Source organism: Panonychus citri, unplaced genomic scaffold (genome assembly GCF_014898815.1).
Source record: "Panonychus citri isolate SS breed McGregor unplaced genomic scaffold, ASM1489881v1 Contig00040, whole genome shotgun sequence".
Taxonomy (NCBI): domain Eukaryota; kingdom Metazoa; phylum Arthropoda; class Arachnida; order Trombidiformes; family Tetranychidae; genus Panonychus; species Panonychus citri.
In genome coordinates this window covers 874,922-890,916 of record NW_026515445.1, presented here as the reverse complement: position 1 = coordinate 890,916, position 15,995 = coordinate 874,922, and the positions used below count along the sequence as shown (strand labels likewise).

General features: G+C 32.7%; 5 protein-coding genes across 5 annotated transcripts; 3 read left to right on the top strand and 2 right to left on the bottom strand.

Annotated features, from left to right (window-relative positions):
• Nucleotides 1-3,163: 3,163 nt before the first annotated feature.
• Nucleotides 3,164-5,326, top strand: LOC128397856 (TBC1 domain family member 7-like). The gene is made up of 6 exons (XM_053358619.1): nt 3,164-3,532; nt 3,632-3,816; nt 3,898-4,038; nt 4,103-4,236; nt 4,330-4,459; nt 4,588-5,326. The coding sequence occupies exons 1-6, from the start codon at nt 3,337-3,339 to the stop codon at nt 4,642-4,644; spliced, it is 843 nt and encodes a 280-aa protein (XP_053214594.1). The 5' UTR covers nt 3,164-3,336; the 3' UTR covers nt 4,645-5,326.
• Nucleotides 5,327-5,674: 348 nt separating this feature from the next.
• On the top strand, nt 5,675-8,076 carry LOC128397853 (CUE domain-containing protein 1-like). The gene is given in 3 exon segments (XM_053358617.1): nt 5,675-6,803; nt 6,806-7,485; nt 7,668-8,076. Coding segments are annotated over 2 exon segments (1,176 nt in total). The 5' UTR covers nt 5,675-5,875; the 3' UTR covers nt 7,054-7,485; nt 7,668-8,076.
• Nucleotides 8,077-9,028: 952 nt separating this feature from the next.
• LOC128397854 (GDP-L-fucose synthase-like) lies at nt 9,029-10,572 on the top strand. The gene is made up of 3 exons (XM_053358618.1): nt 9,029-9,152; nt 9,245-9,725; nt 9,798-10,572. Exons 2-3 carry the CDS (start codon nt 9,330-9,332, stop codon nt 10,491-10,493), a joined length of 1,092 nt encoding a protein of 363 aa, XP_053214593.1. The 5' UTR covers nt 9,029-9,152; nt 9,245-9,329; the 3' UTR covers nt 10,494-10,572.
• Nucleotides 10,556-14,431, bottom strand: LOC128397850 (serine/threonine-protein kinase SIK2-like). The gene has a single exon (XM_053358613.1). The coding sequence runs from the start codon at nt 13,752-13,754 to the stop codon at nt 11,355-11,357; it is 2,400 nt and encodes a 799-aa protein (XP_053214588.1). The 5' UTR covers nt 13,755-14,431; the 3' UTR covers nt 10,556-11,354.
• A 400-nt stretch (nt 14,432-14,831) lies between these two features.
• LOC128397858 (uncharacterized) lies at nt 14,832-15,943 on the bottom strand. The gene is made up of 2 exons (XM_053358621.1): nt 15,796-15,943; nt 14,832-15,657 (listed from the first exon to the last, which is right to left on the bottom strand). The coding sequence occupies exon 2, from the start codon at nt 15,585-15,587 to the stop codon at nt 15,147-15,149; it is 441 nt and encodes a 146-aa protein (XP_053214596.1). The 5' UTR covers nt 15,588-15,657; nt 15,796-15,943; the 3' UTR covers nt 14,832-15,146.
• Nucleotides 15,944-15,995: the final 52 nt, after the last annotated feature.

Sequence of the window (15,995 nt, the reverse complement as noted above, 5' to 3'; positions counted from 1 at the left end):
AACAACATTCCTGAATCTTTAACTGTACTTACCCTTGAAACTTGATTCGTTGGCGCCAATTCCGGATCAACAGTTGATTCCTTTTCCTTCAAATTATCATCAACATTTTAAACAGTTAATGTTAATCATGATGATTATCATCATTTTGCTATTATCACATGTATTATAATTATCATCATCGGCGTGGGTTAACTTGATGCTAATGATGAACACTAACCTACAATTAGCTTGATAATATTGACATTCAAACTTGATCAAATTTAATCAATGTTTATATGTGTATGTGTGTGTATTTGATTAATCACTTGATTCTGATCAACAATGTGTCAAGAGCATAACAATTACTGTTTTATTTAATCAACTTGATTCTCATTGATTCAGTTGCTCAACTTTTAATTGACCTGCAAACAATTTACCTGATTGTTTAATTTTGTTACAAGTTTCATTTAATTTTAACTTGTCTAATTTTTTTTTCATCTATTACTATTTTATATTCACGATCATCAGTTAATCATGATAAGTTAATCATAATTCAGTATTACTGATATTGATCAACTCGCCATCTTAATCATGATCAGGTTTGTTGTTTGTTGTTGTTTATTTATCAACAATCTATTAATTATTACCTGTTAACTGTTTACTTGATTGTTGTTCCTACTTTTTTTCATCATAAAACATTAAAAAAAAACATTCATTCACTGAACAAGTAGTTGATCAGAACTTTTTTATACTCGATGCTAATGATAACTGACCTGCGAGGTCAGTTATTAAATGATAATATCGACGGCGAAAAGAGCTGATTATTAGCATGATGATGATGATGATGAGCCACCCAACAGGTGAGCCAGTTGATGATGATCATTAATTGTTGATTAACTTTGTCTGTCATTGATTGATCTTAGAGGATTTTGTATTTAAATTACAATTGAAAACTTTCGGACAACTTTGGACACTCCTTTTAATTGTAGCGCATTAATGTTTACAGTCAAATCATTTCAAATCAATTGCTTAAAAAGGCAGAAAAATTTTAATTACACACTAATTAAGTGTGTTGATTAACAATTTTCCCAACTATTGACATATTATTATAATAATAATGTTAAAGATACTCACAATTAGTTGATCATCAATTGACAACCATGAAAACTTTTCTCTTCACTTCAACCTGATCAACTATTATTGCTTTAGATTAACAAGTTTATTAAATTTGATTTAGACAAGTTAATAATCAGCCTTTTCCATTTGATATCATTTGATTTAATTGTACCATCAACAATTAAATAACAGTTAGCATCGTTAGGTACAATCATCAATGAGACAAATACTATTAATGAATACAATCCTATTGATTGGGTTACAATTATGTAATGAAAACTAATTATCAATGAAAAAGAAAACAAATAATTATGAACTTTAAAAGGTTATTGAAACAATTAACGTTATTTCATTTTAATTGTTGGTGTTATTGTTAACCAATTATGCCTTGGAGTGGTGAAAATTTTTTCGTTAGCTCCACAATTGGATTGATACGTAATCTATTAATAAGGTATTAGTAGTTAATTATATTAAAATAAAATTATCATCATTATGATTATTATATTATTACGTGAATGAAACAATTTAAAAACTACATCATTGATTGGTGTTAACGGGAAACTATTTAAACTACAGTTACAGTTAATAAGTAATCGTTAACTGTTATTACATGGTTGCTGTTAATGAATCAACCTTGAAGGGTCAAGATTGTGATTTAAACTTGATTTTGTGTATATAATGATTATTATGATTAAAACAAAAAAAAATGCTTCAGAAATTTGAGAAATTAATTTAGGTTCAGGAAGGAAGATGATGATTAAAATTATTTATCATGATAATCAATGGTGAAGATTTATCAAGGAATCAGGTTGTAAACGGCAATTGACCTCAAGGCCTGATAAATTTACTTCACAAGGCCTTTACTCTGTTAATCATCTTGATCGTCATTAATATCCGTTGGTATCACTTTAATTGATCATTTCAATCACTCTCATGGAATGTAATCTTATGGGTCAGAAATTATCTCTCTCACTGAATTAAGTTGGAAACAAAATTAACAAATGATTAAGTTTAAACAATCAGTTTAATTAGTGATTAGATTGTGACTTTCGCATTCAAATTGATTCAATTTTCATCTGATTTCGTTAGAGTTTAATTGCTGGACTAATTTGATTACTGTGTCACTGATGAACGTTGGTTGATTGTTGCGATGATTTGAGGGGGAAAAGAAATTATCAAAATTTGATTATCTCATTTGTCCTCGAATTTAGAAAATATCAACAAATTGGGACAAATTTGCTATTCGTTTTTACCTGAGAAAATATTTTCTTCATTTTCTTTTTCGATCATATGTTCAATCGATTTTCTTTCCTCAGTTACTCAGGATTCTGTTAGTTGAGAACATGAAACTTGGACAGAATTATTTTATTCTCGAGTTTAATCGAAGCTGTTGCTAACTGGCTCTTTCTTTCCAATAAAAAATCTCTTTCTTTTCTAACACCAATCTAATTCACCGAAATTCACCCAAGGTAAATCAAAAATTTCGGTTACCATCTAATCTAAAACATTTTCCTCGGATCAAATTTAATTCCCTCTTCTCTCATTGATTGCTAAGAAATATATTCTTGAATTAATTTGAAGTGTTTCTTAAATCCGAACAATTTATTATTATTTTTTTCGAGCCAGGATTTAGTATTCAAATTCGCGACTAGTCTTCAGGAATCAGGTCTTCTTTTTTCAAAATGAAATAAAAATGTAACAGGACTCAGCGAAATTCATAATTCATCCGATAGAATCAAAATCAAAAGAAATCATCAAATTACAATCAATGAAAAGGGAAAACAAAACCATCTCAAATGCTACGAACATCGGTATCATTTTCACAATCAATGCGACGATTTCAACGAAACTCAAGAGCTAAACAGGTTCGATTGTTACGACAGAAAAACCTTAATGGAAAACATTTTCTTTAATTTCAATAAATTCGCCAATTTAATATCTTTTCAACTCTTCAACCACCAAATGATGAGATGGAAAATCTTTTTGAAAAGCGCGCCGATTAGTTTTGAGTTGTTCTCACAAAGGTAAAGAGAAAGAGATTCTTATAACTAATACTCTTTGTATATGGAACTGGTCATTCTTTTGCTTTTGCAAAATTATCTTTTATTTGTAATGTCAAATGTTGTGATTTTTTAGTTAGTTTTTTTCCAATTTACTAGTTTATTTTTTTTTCCTTTCTATTTTTAATTAATTGTTGACCATCTGTGGGCTACTATTAGGACTCTAGGATCTTTCTATTTGATGCAAATGGCCGGTGAAGAAGAGCGCAATTTTAGGGTTCCCTATTATCATAAGATTTTGTCAAAAGGAGTTGATCTCAAAGCAATTGATAAAATATTAGAAGAGAGGCCTGTTAATTTGTCTAAATTACAATCGTATGTGTTAAAATTTGGTTTGCCACCAAATAAACGAAAAACCGCCTGGAAATCACTTCTTGGTAAATTGGTTTAGCATTTTGTGAATAGTGAATTTTTTTTCTCTCTCTCTCTTCTAATTTTCTATTCTATTCTATTCTTTTCTCTCTTTTCTTTTCCAGAGGTTTCAGATCGAATCGAACCCGAAGATGAGACTATTGAGAATGTCCACAAAGAAACATGTACAATTCTGGAATCAGCTTTAAACACTCTTCATATGATTAATGGTCGCACCAGAGTCAGTACTAAATTGTTGTTAATGTACATATTAGAAATTAAAGATCTATCTTTTGATATAGACAAACAAGTGAGTATCAATATTTTGTTTTCATTTTGACAACATTTGTTGCTTTAATCCACCATTTTCTCTCACCCTTTTCTCATTCAGCTTGCTACACAAGATAATGTTACCTGTAACGTTATAGCCATGAGCTTTGAAAATTTTGGTTTCCCATTTGTTGATACTTACTGGTTAATGAGAGCTTTTCTCTTGAAACTCGAAGACCAGAGGCAAAATATTCTAAAAATGGTAAGACATTTCAATAGCAATAGTTTGTCAAATATTTAATTCTCTCGGTGCAACTTTTTCTCAGGCTCAAAAATTCGCTGTTGAAGACAAAGATTTAGAAAAACATTTGGAAGAAACGGGTGCCAAAGACGTTTTGCCAATTTCTGTTTGGTTCTGTCGATGCTTTTCTGGGATTATTCATGACTCGTGCTTAGTGAGGTAATTGACGAACATGTGCAAAAAAGTAACTTAATCTTCATTAATTGTGATAATTATCCTTTTCAACTATCGATTCTATTTCATCATGAAAAGGCTTTGGGATCGCCTGGTTAGTGGTTCATTTAAAATACTTCCGATCATTGCCAATTACACTCTGTTGGAACTTAGAGACGATCTCTTGACAATATCATCATCAACTGAAATTCGTAGGAAACTGCTCGAGGTACAGTTGCTAACAAATTGTCTCCTCAATTACTGAACCTCATGTTTCCAATGCACCTCATCGTTTTTGACATATCACTTTGTTTTCTCTTCTCTTATTAATTTTGGCTTTTCTCTTCTATTACTCAGCCAACTCCTTTATCATCCTCGGAGAACATAACCAGGAACGTTTTGGAAACAAAATAAGAATGGTTCAAATACACAAAAAGCTACTCTTAAAATTTATCATCCATGTCTCTCTCTCTCTCTCTCTCTCTCTCTCTCTCAATCTTTCTTTCTTCTCTCTATTGAAAGTGTCTTGTCACAAGAAACTTTTTTTATCAAGTTACAAACCAAACTGCCTGGGCTAATTTAAAATTCATATATTACCTTTTCTTTTGAGACTTTCATCACAACATCTTCAGTTGAAACCTTTCGTACTGAGAAGTAATGTTTCTGTCTTTCTGTCTTTCTTTCTCTCTTATTATTACCTCTAATTACCTTTCTCATGATGAGAGAAACAATCTAAATGTGATGTAAGCTGATGGCTTGGTCTATGTGAACATAATGATTTCTTTTTTTAACTTTAATTTTTTTAAAGCTTATGATGAAAATCGCAAAACAAACGGCTTAACTTAATTGTATTAGATGTTAATGAATAGATTTTAGCCGTTTGTGGCTAGTCACTAATTCTCAATGAGAGGTTCATCTGTAAAAATCGTACCAACAAAACCTCGTCAGCGAAGCTTTCGATCTCTTAATTAACTCGTAATTCAAGTCTCGATAAGATAAAACAACAAACAAACAACAAATAAGCCTAAACAATTAAAATTCAATAAAACTGCTTCTTATGTGATACATTTTTATTATAAGAAACAGTGACAATCAACTAATGATCATCAGTTATTTCTCATTCCATCAACAATTAACCTCATCCATTGACTTCTTTCAATTTAATTCGTCCAAATCATGAATGACGGTTAACGGAAATTCATGTGCACCTTTCGTTAATTGACAATCAAAATGATCCAAAAATCGGAGATTCGGTTCAATGTTATTCGCCTTTAATTGAATCATTTGATTTGACCAAAGGCTCAAGAGATCATCTTAATTAGTAAATTTGAGGAAATTATTAAATATTGATGATTGGCTTTTGAATCTCTGCTGATTGTTACAATTTACCAATTTTGTAGAATATCAATTCAAGAGAAATGTTGATTGAAATCATCTAATTGTTACCATCAATTGGAAACAGTTTGTCATTTATGTTTGATCCCTTTGTTGTTGCTTAGAGTTGATGTTTGTTTTTGTTGTCAATTTGAAAGGAATCAATTGTTACCTGTCAATTGTGTGTTGATCAATTTCTCTCGTTTGTTTTGTTTTAAATGAAGAATTTAAATTACTCGATAAATTGACATTCGTTCCGTTCAGTTGTTCAATGGCTCGATTGGAACACAATGGTTCAGCTGATGGTGGAAGTGGCGGAGGAAACATCGGTTTACCAGTAACTCAGCTTGACTTTGAACAAGCGATGAGAGATTTCAAAACAATGTTCCCAATGATGGAAGCTGATGTGATCGAGATGGTGTTGAGGTCAAATAATGGTGCCGTCGATGTGACGATCGATCAGTTATTGGCTATGACAGGTGAAAATGAGGCAAAAAAGCAGCTTAAACCTCCTCTTCCTATTCCAGCTTCTCAGCAAAATTTATCATCGGCAAGTCTCATGGGTGATAAAAGTGATTCTCCCCTTGATCTGTTTACTGGCCGTCTTAATAACACCGGTTTCACTCCTCCGCCGAGTTATCAACAGGCTGTTCCTGTTGGAGGGGATAGAGTTTCAAGTGATCGATCATTTTGTCAGCAACCTCGATACGATATAAAAGATACTTTTGGTACAGTGGGAAGAGGAATCGGAGATGACAGTTTGAGATCAAAATTCAACTGGAATCCTCCGTTGATCGGTCGTTTGCCTGATACTTTTCTCCGTCTTAATGATTACGGTGGTGGATTAAATCGTCGAGCACCAGCAGCTTTTGGATTTCAAACCTTAAGTTCAGCCGATCTGAAGCAAAAGATGGCTGAAAATGAGAGACAAAGGCAACTTTCAAAAGACATTGAAGATTCGGAAACAGCTCAATATTTGGAAGATGAAAGAATTGCCATATTTCTTCAGAATGAAGAGTTTGTCCGTGAACTTCGACGGAACAAAGATTTCATGTCCACTCTGAACATGGACGCACAATCGTCTGGACGAATGGGTGAGAATGCGGGTCTACCCGAAGGCCCATCGGTGCCTTGTCATGAAGATGATGCCGCTTTCAAAGAGAAGCTCAGGAACATGGGGAAAGCATCCAAACGAAAATTCACCAATTCGCCAAACTGTTCTCTCGACGTCGTGCCAGTTTCCCCCACCTTCTCGGGTCCCACGGAGATACAAGTAACACCGGACGCGAGAATCTCTTCTCCGATGATACCTACACCCAATTGGAAAACGAAGGATCTGACACCGAAAGTATTAATCGAACTTATTTCGAAACATATCCCGATGAAGAAGAAATAAGTCGTCGAAATGCAACACCAAGTAAAAATCGAAACACTTCCAAGAATAGTTAGTTAATTGTCTTGGAATAAAAGAATCAAGTAAATCACGGAGGCAATTAAATCGAATAAGAATCTTTCATCAACGCATTTAAAATGGTCCAAAAATTAAATTGCTTCGCAAAGTAAATAACGAAAACCCTTTTGCCAGATCTCTTCTCATCTGATTAATCAACGATGATTTTAACGAAGAAAATTTAATTCTACCAATTAATCAACTAAATGATAAATCACAACCAATTGCTATTCAAGACCAAAACTTGACCAATCTCATTTAAAATGGAATCACAATTGGATCGCTCAATCAATTGATGACAAATAATCAAGATCCTAATTTTTATCCTAATCTTAACCTTCATCATAATTAAATCCAGATCTGATTAAATCAAAGTGAACAAAATTTACGAGATTAACGAGACTTCAAACGGAAGATAATTTATAAATCAAGTAATCAAATTATCTCACATTGAAAGTGTCTCTTCAACTATTCCGAAGCAACATTAACAAGCCAATTAGCAGCTCCACAACTACTTAATTGCAACTAATTATTAATAATTTAGCATCTTCGCTTAATTGTACAAATGAATTATATATATATTATATATTTGTGATTCTTTTCATTTGTTTAGCCAATGTAACCATCGGTCTCAAGGTGAATTTAATTGCTGGGAATCAAGAGGAAAACAAAATTGGTATATTTCCATAGGTAAACTAATCAACTAATCCAATGACCAGTAAAGCAAATCAACTAATTGGCCATAATTGTGCAAGTAATTAAAAGGAGCACAATCAATTGCATCCCTAATAAGTTGTGCATTAACATAAAAACTTATTTACATGTATTATTATTAATTTAATTGTTCTAATTTAATCTGTTTCTAACCATTTTAAAAGTGATCATTTAATAAAATTAACCAATTGACAAGAATCCTAAATTTAATTAGTCTCTGTAATGATAATATAATTGTAATAATACAGTAGATATACATTCAATTAAATAATAAATGATTAATTTTACAACTTTTTGTAACACATAAAGATAATTGTGATTGTAATTCTGTTCACTTGAAGCATAATTAATCAGTTTAATTAACGATTAAAGTTACAACCTTCACTTGTTTTTCATTCGCAACAATCAAATCAGCTCTTCGATCATCATATTCATCGTTAGTTGGACTTTAAAAATCATGGTAATCAGATTATGAAATTCAAAGCTATTGATTAAATCAATTTGATTCTTTCAATTCTGAGCCTTTGCTTTGCCAACTGACAATCGAAAATGTCAAATTTCTAGCGAAATTTCGAAACAACTGATTAAGTGCCTGAACAATTAATTCGATAACCAAAATATTCCAATAAGAGTTAGAATAAAATAATTGTTCGATTGAACATAAATTGATATTAATTTCTGTCACTTTTGAATCTAATCTCGTTCGCACAGTTAAAGTTCATCATATAAGGTTCAAGGTTAAATATCGTTATGAATAAAACTCATTAGAGATTTCGTCTGAACCACTTTGCTCATTGATATTATCGGGCACCAAATCGCTTGAACATTTCGACTGATTCTCGAATTTTGATCTGATTCCTTCGTGATCGATGTGAGGAAGACAGAAATCAAACACTTACCAATGATCAAAGAATATTAATATGGAGCACGACAACTGACCGAATATTATCCAATCGAAAGAGGTCCCTGGTGATGCTCTTTACGTCGGCAGATAGGCCACATTGTACAAAAGAACGAGAAAATTTTGTCAAGTTTAATGTCCGAAAATCGAAAAAGTTCTGATCGCCGATTGTGGTTTAACCAGATCTTTTTTGGAACTTTTAAAAAGAGTTGGAGGAGGTTCTCGAAATTCTCTATAATAATAGATTAGCTCTTTTCGCTTCGACGGAGGTCACATTTTAGGGTTGACATTTTTCTCGATAAAGTTTGCGGTTAAATTTCGCGGCTTTAAACTATTTGCAAGTCGCTCGAGTCTTTGGTTAACAACAAACTTACCAATTCTGTTTTAATGATGTTTTAATTGCCGAGTTTCATTAAAACATATTAACCCAATTTCCTAAATTACATTTTGTAATCAGTTAATTCAATTCTAAGCAACTAATTGGTAAGTAAATGTTAAACTGCAATTTGAACCATTCAAAGTTTTCAATTTGGACTTGAATTGTTGATAACAATTTTCTCATTCCTTGTTATTAGTTGTTGGTTTTATTTCATCTTGATTTCTAAATTGTTGGTTAATCAAGAGCGTTTGGAATCTGGTTTATCGTCGTTATTTTTAATCATGTCCATTGTTGGTGAATCGAAAGTGTTTCTTGTTACCGGTGGAACTGGATTAGTTGGTAGAGCAGTTGAAGAGGTTGTTAATCAAAACAATGGAAATGATTATCCCGGAATTAGATTTGTCTTCATTGGATCCAAAGACGGTGATTTAAGTATCTATGAGGAGGCGAGGAAAATATTCAATCAACATAAACCTAATTATGTTTTACACTTGGCAGCGATGGTTGGTGGTTTATTCAAAAACGAATCAAACAATTTATCTTTCTTCCGAATCAACAATTTAATCAATGACAATATCCTCCGATTATGTGATGAATTGAAAGTGGAAAAATGTGTCTCATGTTTGTCAACTTGTATCTTTCCAGATAAAACCGTTTACCCAATTGACGAAACCATGGTGACTATTAACTTGCAATCTAATGATTAACATCGTCAATTGATTAATTTTGTTTGTTCTCTTTAATTGTAGATTCACCTTGGACCTCCTCATGCTTCTAATTTTGGCTACTCTTATGCGAAAAGGATGATTGATGTTCTCAATCGTGGTTATGCTCAGAAATACGATCAACAAGTTAAACAATTAGGTGACAATTACAAGAGACCGATTTTCACTGCAGTTATACCAACCAACGTCTATGGACCTTACGATAACTTTAATCTACAAGATTCCCATGTAATTCCTGGTCTTATTCATAAAACTTACCACCAAGTTCAAGATGCGATTAGCAAAGGCTCGTCCGAGGCTCAATTGACAGTTTGTGGTTCGGGAAAACCATTGCGACAATTTATTTACTCTTATGATTTAGCCCGTTTGATGCTTTGGGTTACCTTTAATTACCAAGAGACTGAACCAATCGTTTTGTCCGTTGACGAAGACCAAGAAATAACAATTAATCAGGCTGCTCAATTGATCGCTGATTCGTTCAGTAAAGTGGCTCCCGATATAAAGATCAATCTAATCAATGATTGTAATTACAGCGATGGTCAGTTGAAGAAAACGGCCTCGAATCGAAAACTTCGTAAATATCTACCCGATTTTAAGTTTACTCCAATTGAGGAAGGAATTCGAACATCAGTCAAATGGTTTTGGAACAATTATGATTTCGCTCGAAATGAACATTGGATTCGAAACGATTCTTTTAAATTCGAAAAAAAAACTTTGTAATCATCAGTCTTAAATTTTGATAAAAAGTCAAATTATCACTCGAATAGCGGGATAGTTAATAGTCAGAGAAACAGAATTAGATTTTTTTTTGTTGTTACTTTAAATTGATTTTTTTGCGAAGTGGGAAGATTTACAGAATTGGCATGTTTTTGTTGTACAACAGGTAGAATAATAAGTTAGGGAAGTTATGATATTTAATCATAAATATCATACAGAAAATTATTGTTAGCAAATGGGTTAACTATCTTTTCATTTATATTAATAAGGAGGATTGAGGTTGTTGCTTAGGTTTCATTTTTGTAACGATGATAAAGGGAGAGTTTGAAAAAGAATCGGTTAAATTGTTTTTTACAGTCTTGGATAAATTTAACTACCAAACTGATTAATTGATCAGTTTTAATTTCTGATGAAATTGGTTTTCTCTATGTTAATATAATCAACTAATTGCGTTTTGTCTTTGGCCTGAGCATATGGAGAGGAAGATGAAAAAGGGAACCGAAATTTTTTTCTACAAAGATGCAAAAAAAGAGGGAAGGTGAGAGAGAGAGAGAGAGAGAGAGAGAGAGAGAGAGAGAGAGAGAGAGAGAATTAATTCATTGAAGAAAAATGAACATCGGGAATTATCGCGTTTCCCAAAATATCGAATCTACATGAAGGCTTCAGAGAAAATATGAAGAGGAAGAAAAGGACGAAATAAATAATAGCTTTTTTGATTCATCAGCACGAATAATGATAAGTTATCTTGACTTTTTGCTTCCTCGTTTGGTTTTCCTCATCTTCTTGCTTTAATTTGTTGTCATCTAATGACTTGTTGTTTATGTTGACACTTTTCATCTGCTCCTTTGCGTCCGTAATAAGTGGTCAGCAAATGCTGCAACAATCGGCCTTCTCATCCTTATTACGCTTGAGAAGTGAGCTCACTCTGTAATTACTAGAAAGACCTTTCCTAGATTTAGAGACTGCTGATGAAGATGAAGTGTTGCAAGGTAAACAAGATCTGTCCTCATCGCCGAAGAGTATATTGTTGCAAGACTTTGATTGAACGATAATTCGTAAAGAGGTTGTAGTTGATCCACCGTTTGTTGTTGATTTAGAGTTGGAGTTATGAGTTAAATGATTAATTACATGATCACCGATGTCATTTTTACTATCACCTTGGCCATCAGCGAGTATCATAGTGGGAGAAGCTGTGACACTACTTGTAAGAGCGAGAGAGGGTTTCGTACGATGGGAGGTGGGATATCCAATGTTCGATGGGTCACAATCAACTGATGAGAGATTGTGTTCATCATCACTGCGAAGTTCACAATTAAAATCATCTTCACGTAAAAGTTCGGGTGAACTTGAGACAAGATGAAGTTGATTAGCGATGAATTCATTTGATGAAGTTTTTAATAATCGAGGAGATGATTCTTCTTCTATTCTATCTGTTGTTTCATCACAAGTTACTTTATTATTTTCGTAAGTAGTATCACCACCGATGTCATGATTAATTTTATCTACTTTCACTTGTGACTCTTGTAAATCTATTTTGTTATCATGACTAAAATCAATTGGTAATTCTCGTTCACATGAGTCCAATTCATCTGCTTCCTCGATACACTCATCTACAGATTTATGATCATTTTCACTGAAATCAGTCACAATTATATCTACGGATGGACGAGATGATTCATACAATGTTGGTTCGATCTCTAGTAAAGGTTCATTTGGACCATCGTTACCGGAAATATCAGTTCCAGCGCAACTTCCTTCTTCACTGACAATGGAACATTTTCTGGCTAATGGAAGAATAAAAGATTGATCATCTTCGGATGAAGAAACTTCCAACTGATTAACTTTATTGCTTTTATCATTGCTCGAGTCTCTCAACGGAGATCCAAAATTTGGCCTTAAACGAGGAGCTTGTTGGACAATCGGCTTTCTTGGTCCTCTTCTTGTTTTAAGATGATGCTTTTCTTTAGATTGTTGAGACTCTGATGATGCTGTGGAATTGGTATTATTGTGATGAAGCTCACGAACTAATTTATCCTTCAACAGATGATAGGTGGCAGTTACATAATTATCTTGTGAAGATTTATTCTCATTTAATTTCTCTCCATTTATTGGTAAAGGTACTTGAACTGAGATTTCAACAGGTGATGTTATTAATTCACTTGATTTGGTTCGATTGACACGATCTCGAGTCTTTTTCAGGGCACTTTCAACATGGTCTTTAGATGAACACATTCCTTGTGAGAGCATATGATCAATTACTTTTTCGTGAATGTTTGATTCTGTTTTAGGTAATTTGACAGGAGATAATTTGTTGAGATCACTAGATTCATTTCGTGAGCTTATTGAAATAGTCTCTTGAGTAAAATTATCACTACAGTTTCCACCATCTTCCGATTCGTTTTCATCATCTTCGTGAGAAGCTTTTAACCAACAATGGTCAAGAACTCCCTTAATAGTTAAACGAGAATTAGGATCACGTTGTAATAAAGATTTGATTAAGTGAATTGAGGAATCACAGATAGAGGGTCTTCGAGGTGTTGTAAAAGAACAGTCCAATATTTTGATTAGCGTTTCACTGTCATTGATCTGCATGAAAGGATTATATCCATACAATAATATATAGAGAATACAACCAAGGCCCCAAATATCAACTTTATCGCCATCATAATGATCTCCTAGTAATATCTCAGGGGCTGAATAGGCTAACGAGCCACAGGAGGTTCTCAGTTTTTCCCCTTCATCCCATTGATTAGAAAACCCAAAGTCAATTAGCTTAACCAAAGGGTAGAGGTGACCATCAATAGTTATGTTACAATCGGTGGGTTGATTAACGATCAAGATATTCTCAGGTTTTAAATCACGGTGAACAATTCGCAAGGAATGACAATAGTGTATTGCACTGCAAATCTGTCTGAATATGTGACGAGCTTCTGTCTCCTTTAATCCTTTACTACTTTTACGATCAATATAATCATAGAGATCACAAACATCTTTACCAGGATATTCCATTACCAGATATAACTTTGTCTTTGTGTCAATCACTTGGTACAATTTAACAATATTAGGATGTTCTTTTTCGGATAAACGTGATAACAATTTAATTTCCAGACCAAGTTGTCTTAATCCCTCTTTTTTCAATTTCATCTTGTCAATTATCTTAACAGCAACAAGCTCTCCTGTCAAACAATGTCGGGCCAATTTAACGATAGCAAAATGTCCCTTACCAAGGGTTTCATTGGTGATATCATATAATCCAGCGGCCATTACCAGTCGTTTCAATTTACTTTCAGATAAGTTTAAGGTTGACGAATGATTAAGTTAGCCAAAAATGGATAAAACGAGATAATGTTGTCTGTGCGTGAATATGAAAGTAAATGAAAGGAGAGAGAGAGAGAGAGAGAGAGAGAGTGGGAGAAGAAAAAGGTAACGAGGACAAAAGTAGATATGAGATGATTTTGATTATTACTTCAAGGAAATTGAATGAAGATGATTCACAAGATGAGAAAAGCAATAAACTTGATCAATTTAACTTGCAATGTGAAAAATTATGATGAACAAGATGATGATGATGGTGAAGTTGAAGTTGATGGTATGAATGGATTGAATTTCCTTCTCTTATACCTGTTCTTCAATCTTTTTCCTTTAGTTTTCTATTAAAAATTGAATAACTTGCCTCTGTTTTACTCTCTCTCTCTTTCACAAAACTCTCTCTCTCCTTGGCCCCCCTGCCAACAATTTGATTCACAATTTTCAAGTCATTACCAGCAAAGTAAAACAAAACGGGTTAGTCACACTACTATTGAACAAGATTAAAGTAAATTACAAATGATCAAACTCTCATATAAAAAAAACCGAAATCACAATAAAAACAAAAATAAATTCATGTTCAGAAATTAAATTCAATTTCAATGAATGAAATTCTGATCAACCCAAAAACAGAAAATCCGGGGACCGTCTCCACATTACCGACTGGACAAAAATTCTAAATCAAAGTTAATTCAATTTAAAATTTAAATTGTTTTTCCATTTTAAATCAATTAATTTCTAACAGAATCAATGGAACAGAAAATTAGTGATTTTTTAGAAAATTGATTAGCTTAATTGAAGAAAAATTGAATCGGTTCGACTTGGAAAATCTTCCAACTGAAGAAATTAAATTGAACAAGTTTATATTGTTTACGATTGTAAATGATTAGTAAATTGTTAAAGTGATGATTAAGGAGGAAAATTGATCAGTTGAATTTTGATTCCATTGTGGTTAATACAATTGGTTCAAATTGTTTGACATTTAAAGGAGAGAAAGACCTTCAATTGATTGATTGATTTGTTGCACAATTTAAATTGTAAATTTCAAATTGAAATTTATTTCGATGCCATTGATTACAATGTAATTTTGTTTCGTTTGTTTTGTTTTACAGTTTGAATAGAAAAAAAAAGAATTGAATTAAAGATAAATTCTGAGCTTGACATGGTAATAATAAAAGATTTGGAAATTATTTCTCATGACTATTTAGTGAGGGTTTGCAAAAAAAAATAAGAGGTAAGAATTAATCATCTACGATGAATTTTTCTTCGTCACATTTTTGGAGGGTTTTGATTGTTTCTTGTTGAGTTTTTATGATAACAAAATTAGAAAATAAATGATGACCATGGTGTTTATGTGGTTGTGGAACAGTTCAACTCTTCCATACTTGTTTCCAAACATTGTGATGATTTATCTTCTTCCATACTTTCATCTTCAAATATCTCGTTCATATTTCCTTTGGATGGACTATCATCGAGCTTGAGTCTCATCGGTGCGATGTTGTCCTTTTTTGGTTTCCAAAGGCGTTGAGAGCAAGGAGATAAAACATTGTCGGTGGGCGAGTTGTACCATTCGCTGTTTTTGATCGCCTGTTGCCGTTTCACAATAGCAGGAGTTGCAGCGGCTTTTTTACCTTCATCTGCTTGTTTCTTGGGAATATCCTGATTATCGCCATTTTTCCCTGACAAATCATTGGAATGCAGGTCATTGGTGAAAGTTTTCTTATCTCCAGCTCGACCTTTGTGAAGAAGACGCTTAGCAATATTCAAGGGAACACTTTCAGTAACGCTCATTTTGAGTTAACAGTTAAATATATGAATTTCGTAAGGATTCAAAAAAGATTAAAACAACAATTTAAAAATACTGTCGGGGAAAAAAAGAAAAGAATAAAATTGAACGTTGATTATAAATAAGAATGAGAAAACACACATGAGAATAGAAAAGAATTGTTTCAATTTCGATCAATCAATTAGATTAAAAGGTAATAAATTTAATTCTCACCTGAATGTACAGCGTTGGGTAAATAAGAATCAATATGAAGGTTAAGAATGTTACTGAAATTAAGTCACAATTAAGACTAAATTAAATGGTTAATAACTGATTAAGTTTAATGTTCACTTGGAAAAGTAAAAATGGTTTTGTTTTGATTAAGAACAGTTGAAGTTCAAATAAAAGAAACGAAACTCTGATTGGCTGATTGA

What these genes read in the sequence shown, in the direction of transcription:
- LOC128397856 (XM_053358619.1), top strand. Translation starts at nt 3,337, where the DNA reads ATGCAAATGGCCGGTGAAGAAGAGCGCAATTTTAGGGTTCCCTATTAT. An exon ending in GGCAAAATATTCTAAAAATG is followed by an intron (nt 4,039 to 4,102) that starts GTAAGACATTTC and finishes ACTTTTTCTCAG; the next exon opens with GCTCAAAAATTCGCTGTTGA. An exon ending in TTCGTAGGAAACTGCTCGAG is followed by an intron (nt 4,460 to 4,587) that starts GTACAGTTGCTA and finishes TCTATTACTCAG; the next exon opens with CCAACTCCTTTATCATCCTC.
- LOC128397854 (XM_053358618.1), top strand. Translation starts at nt 9,330, where the DNA reads ATGTCCATTGTTGGTGAATCGAAAGTGTTTCTTGTTACCGGTGGAACT. An exon ending in ACCCAATTGACGAAACCATG is followed by an intron (nt 9,726 to 9,797) that starts GTGACTATTAAC and finishes CTTTAATTGTAG; the next exon opens with ATTCACCTTGGACCTCCTCA.
- LOC128397850 (XM_053358613.1), bottom strand. Translation starts at nt 13,754, where the DNA reads ATGGCCGCTGGATTATATGATATCACCAATGAAACCCTTGGTAAGGGA.
- LOC128397858 (XM_053358621.1), bottom strand. Translation starts at nt 15,587, where the DNA reads ATGAGCGTTACTGAAAGTGTTCCCTTGAATATTGCTAAGCGTCTTCTT.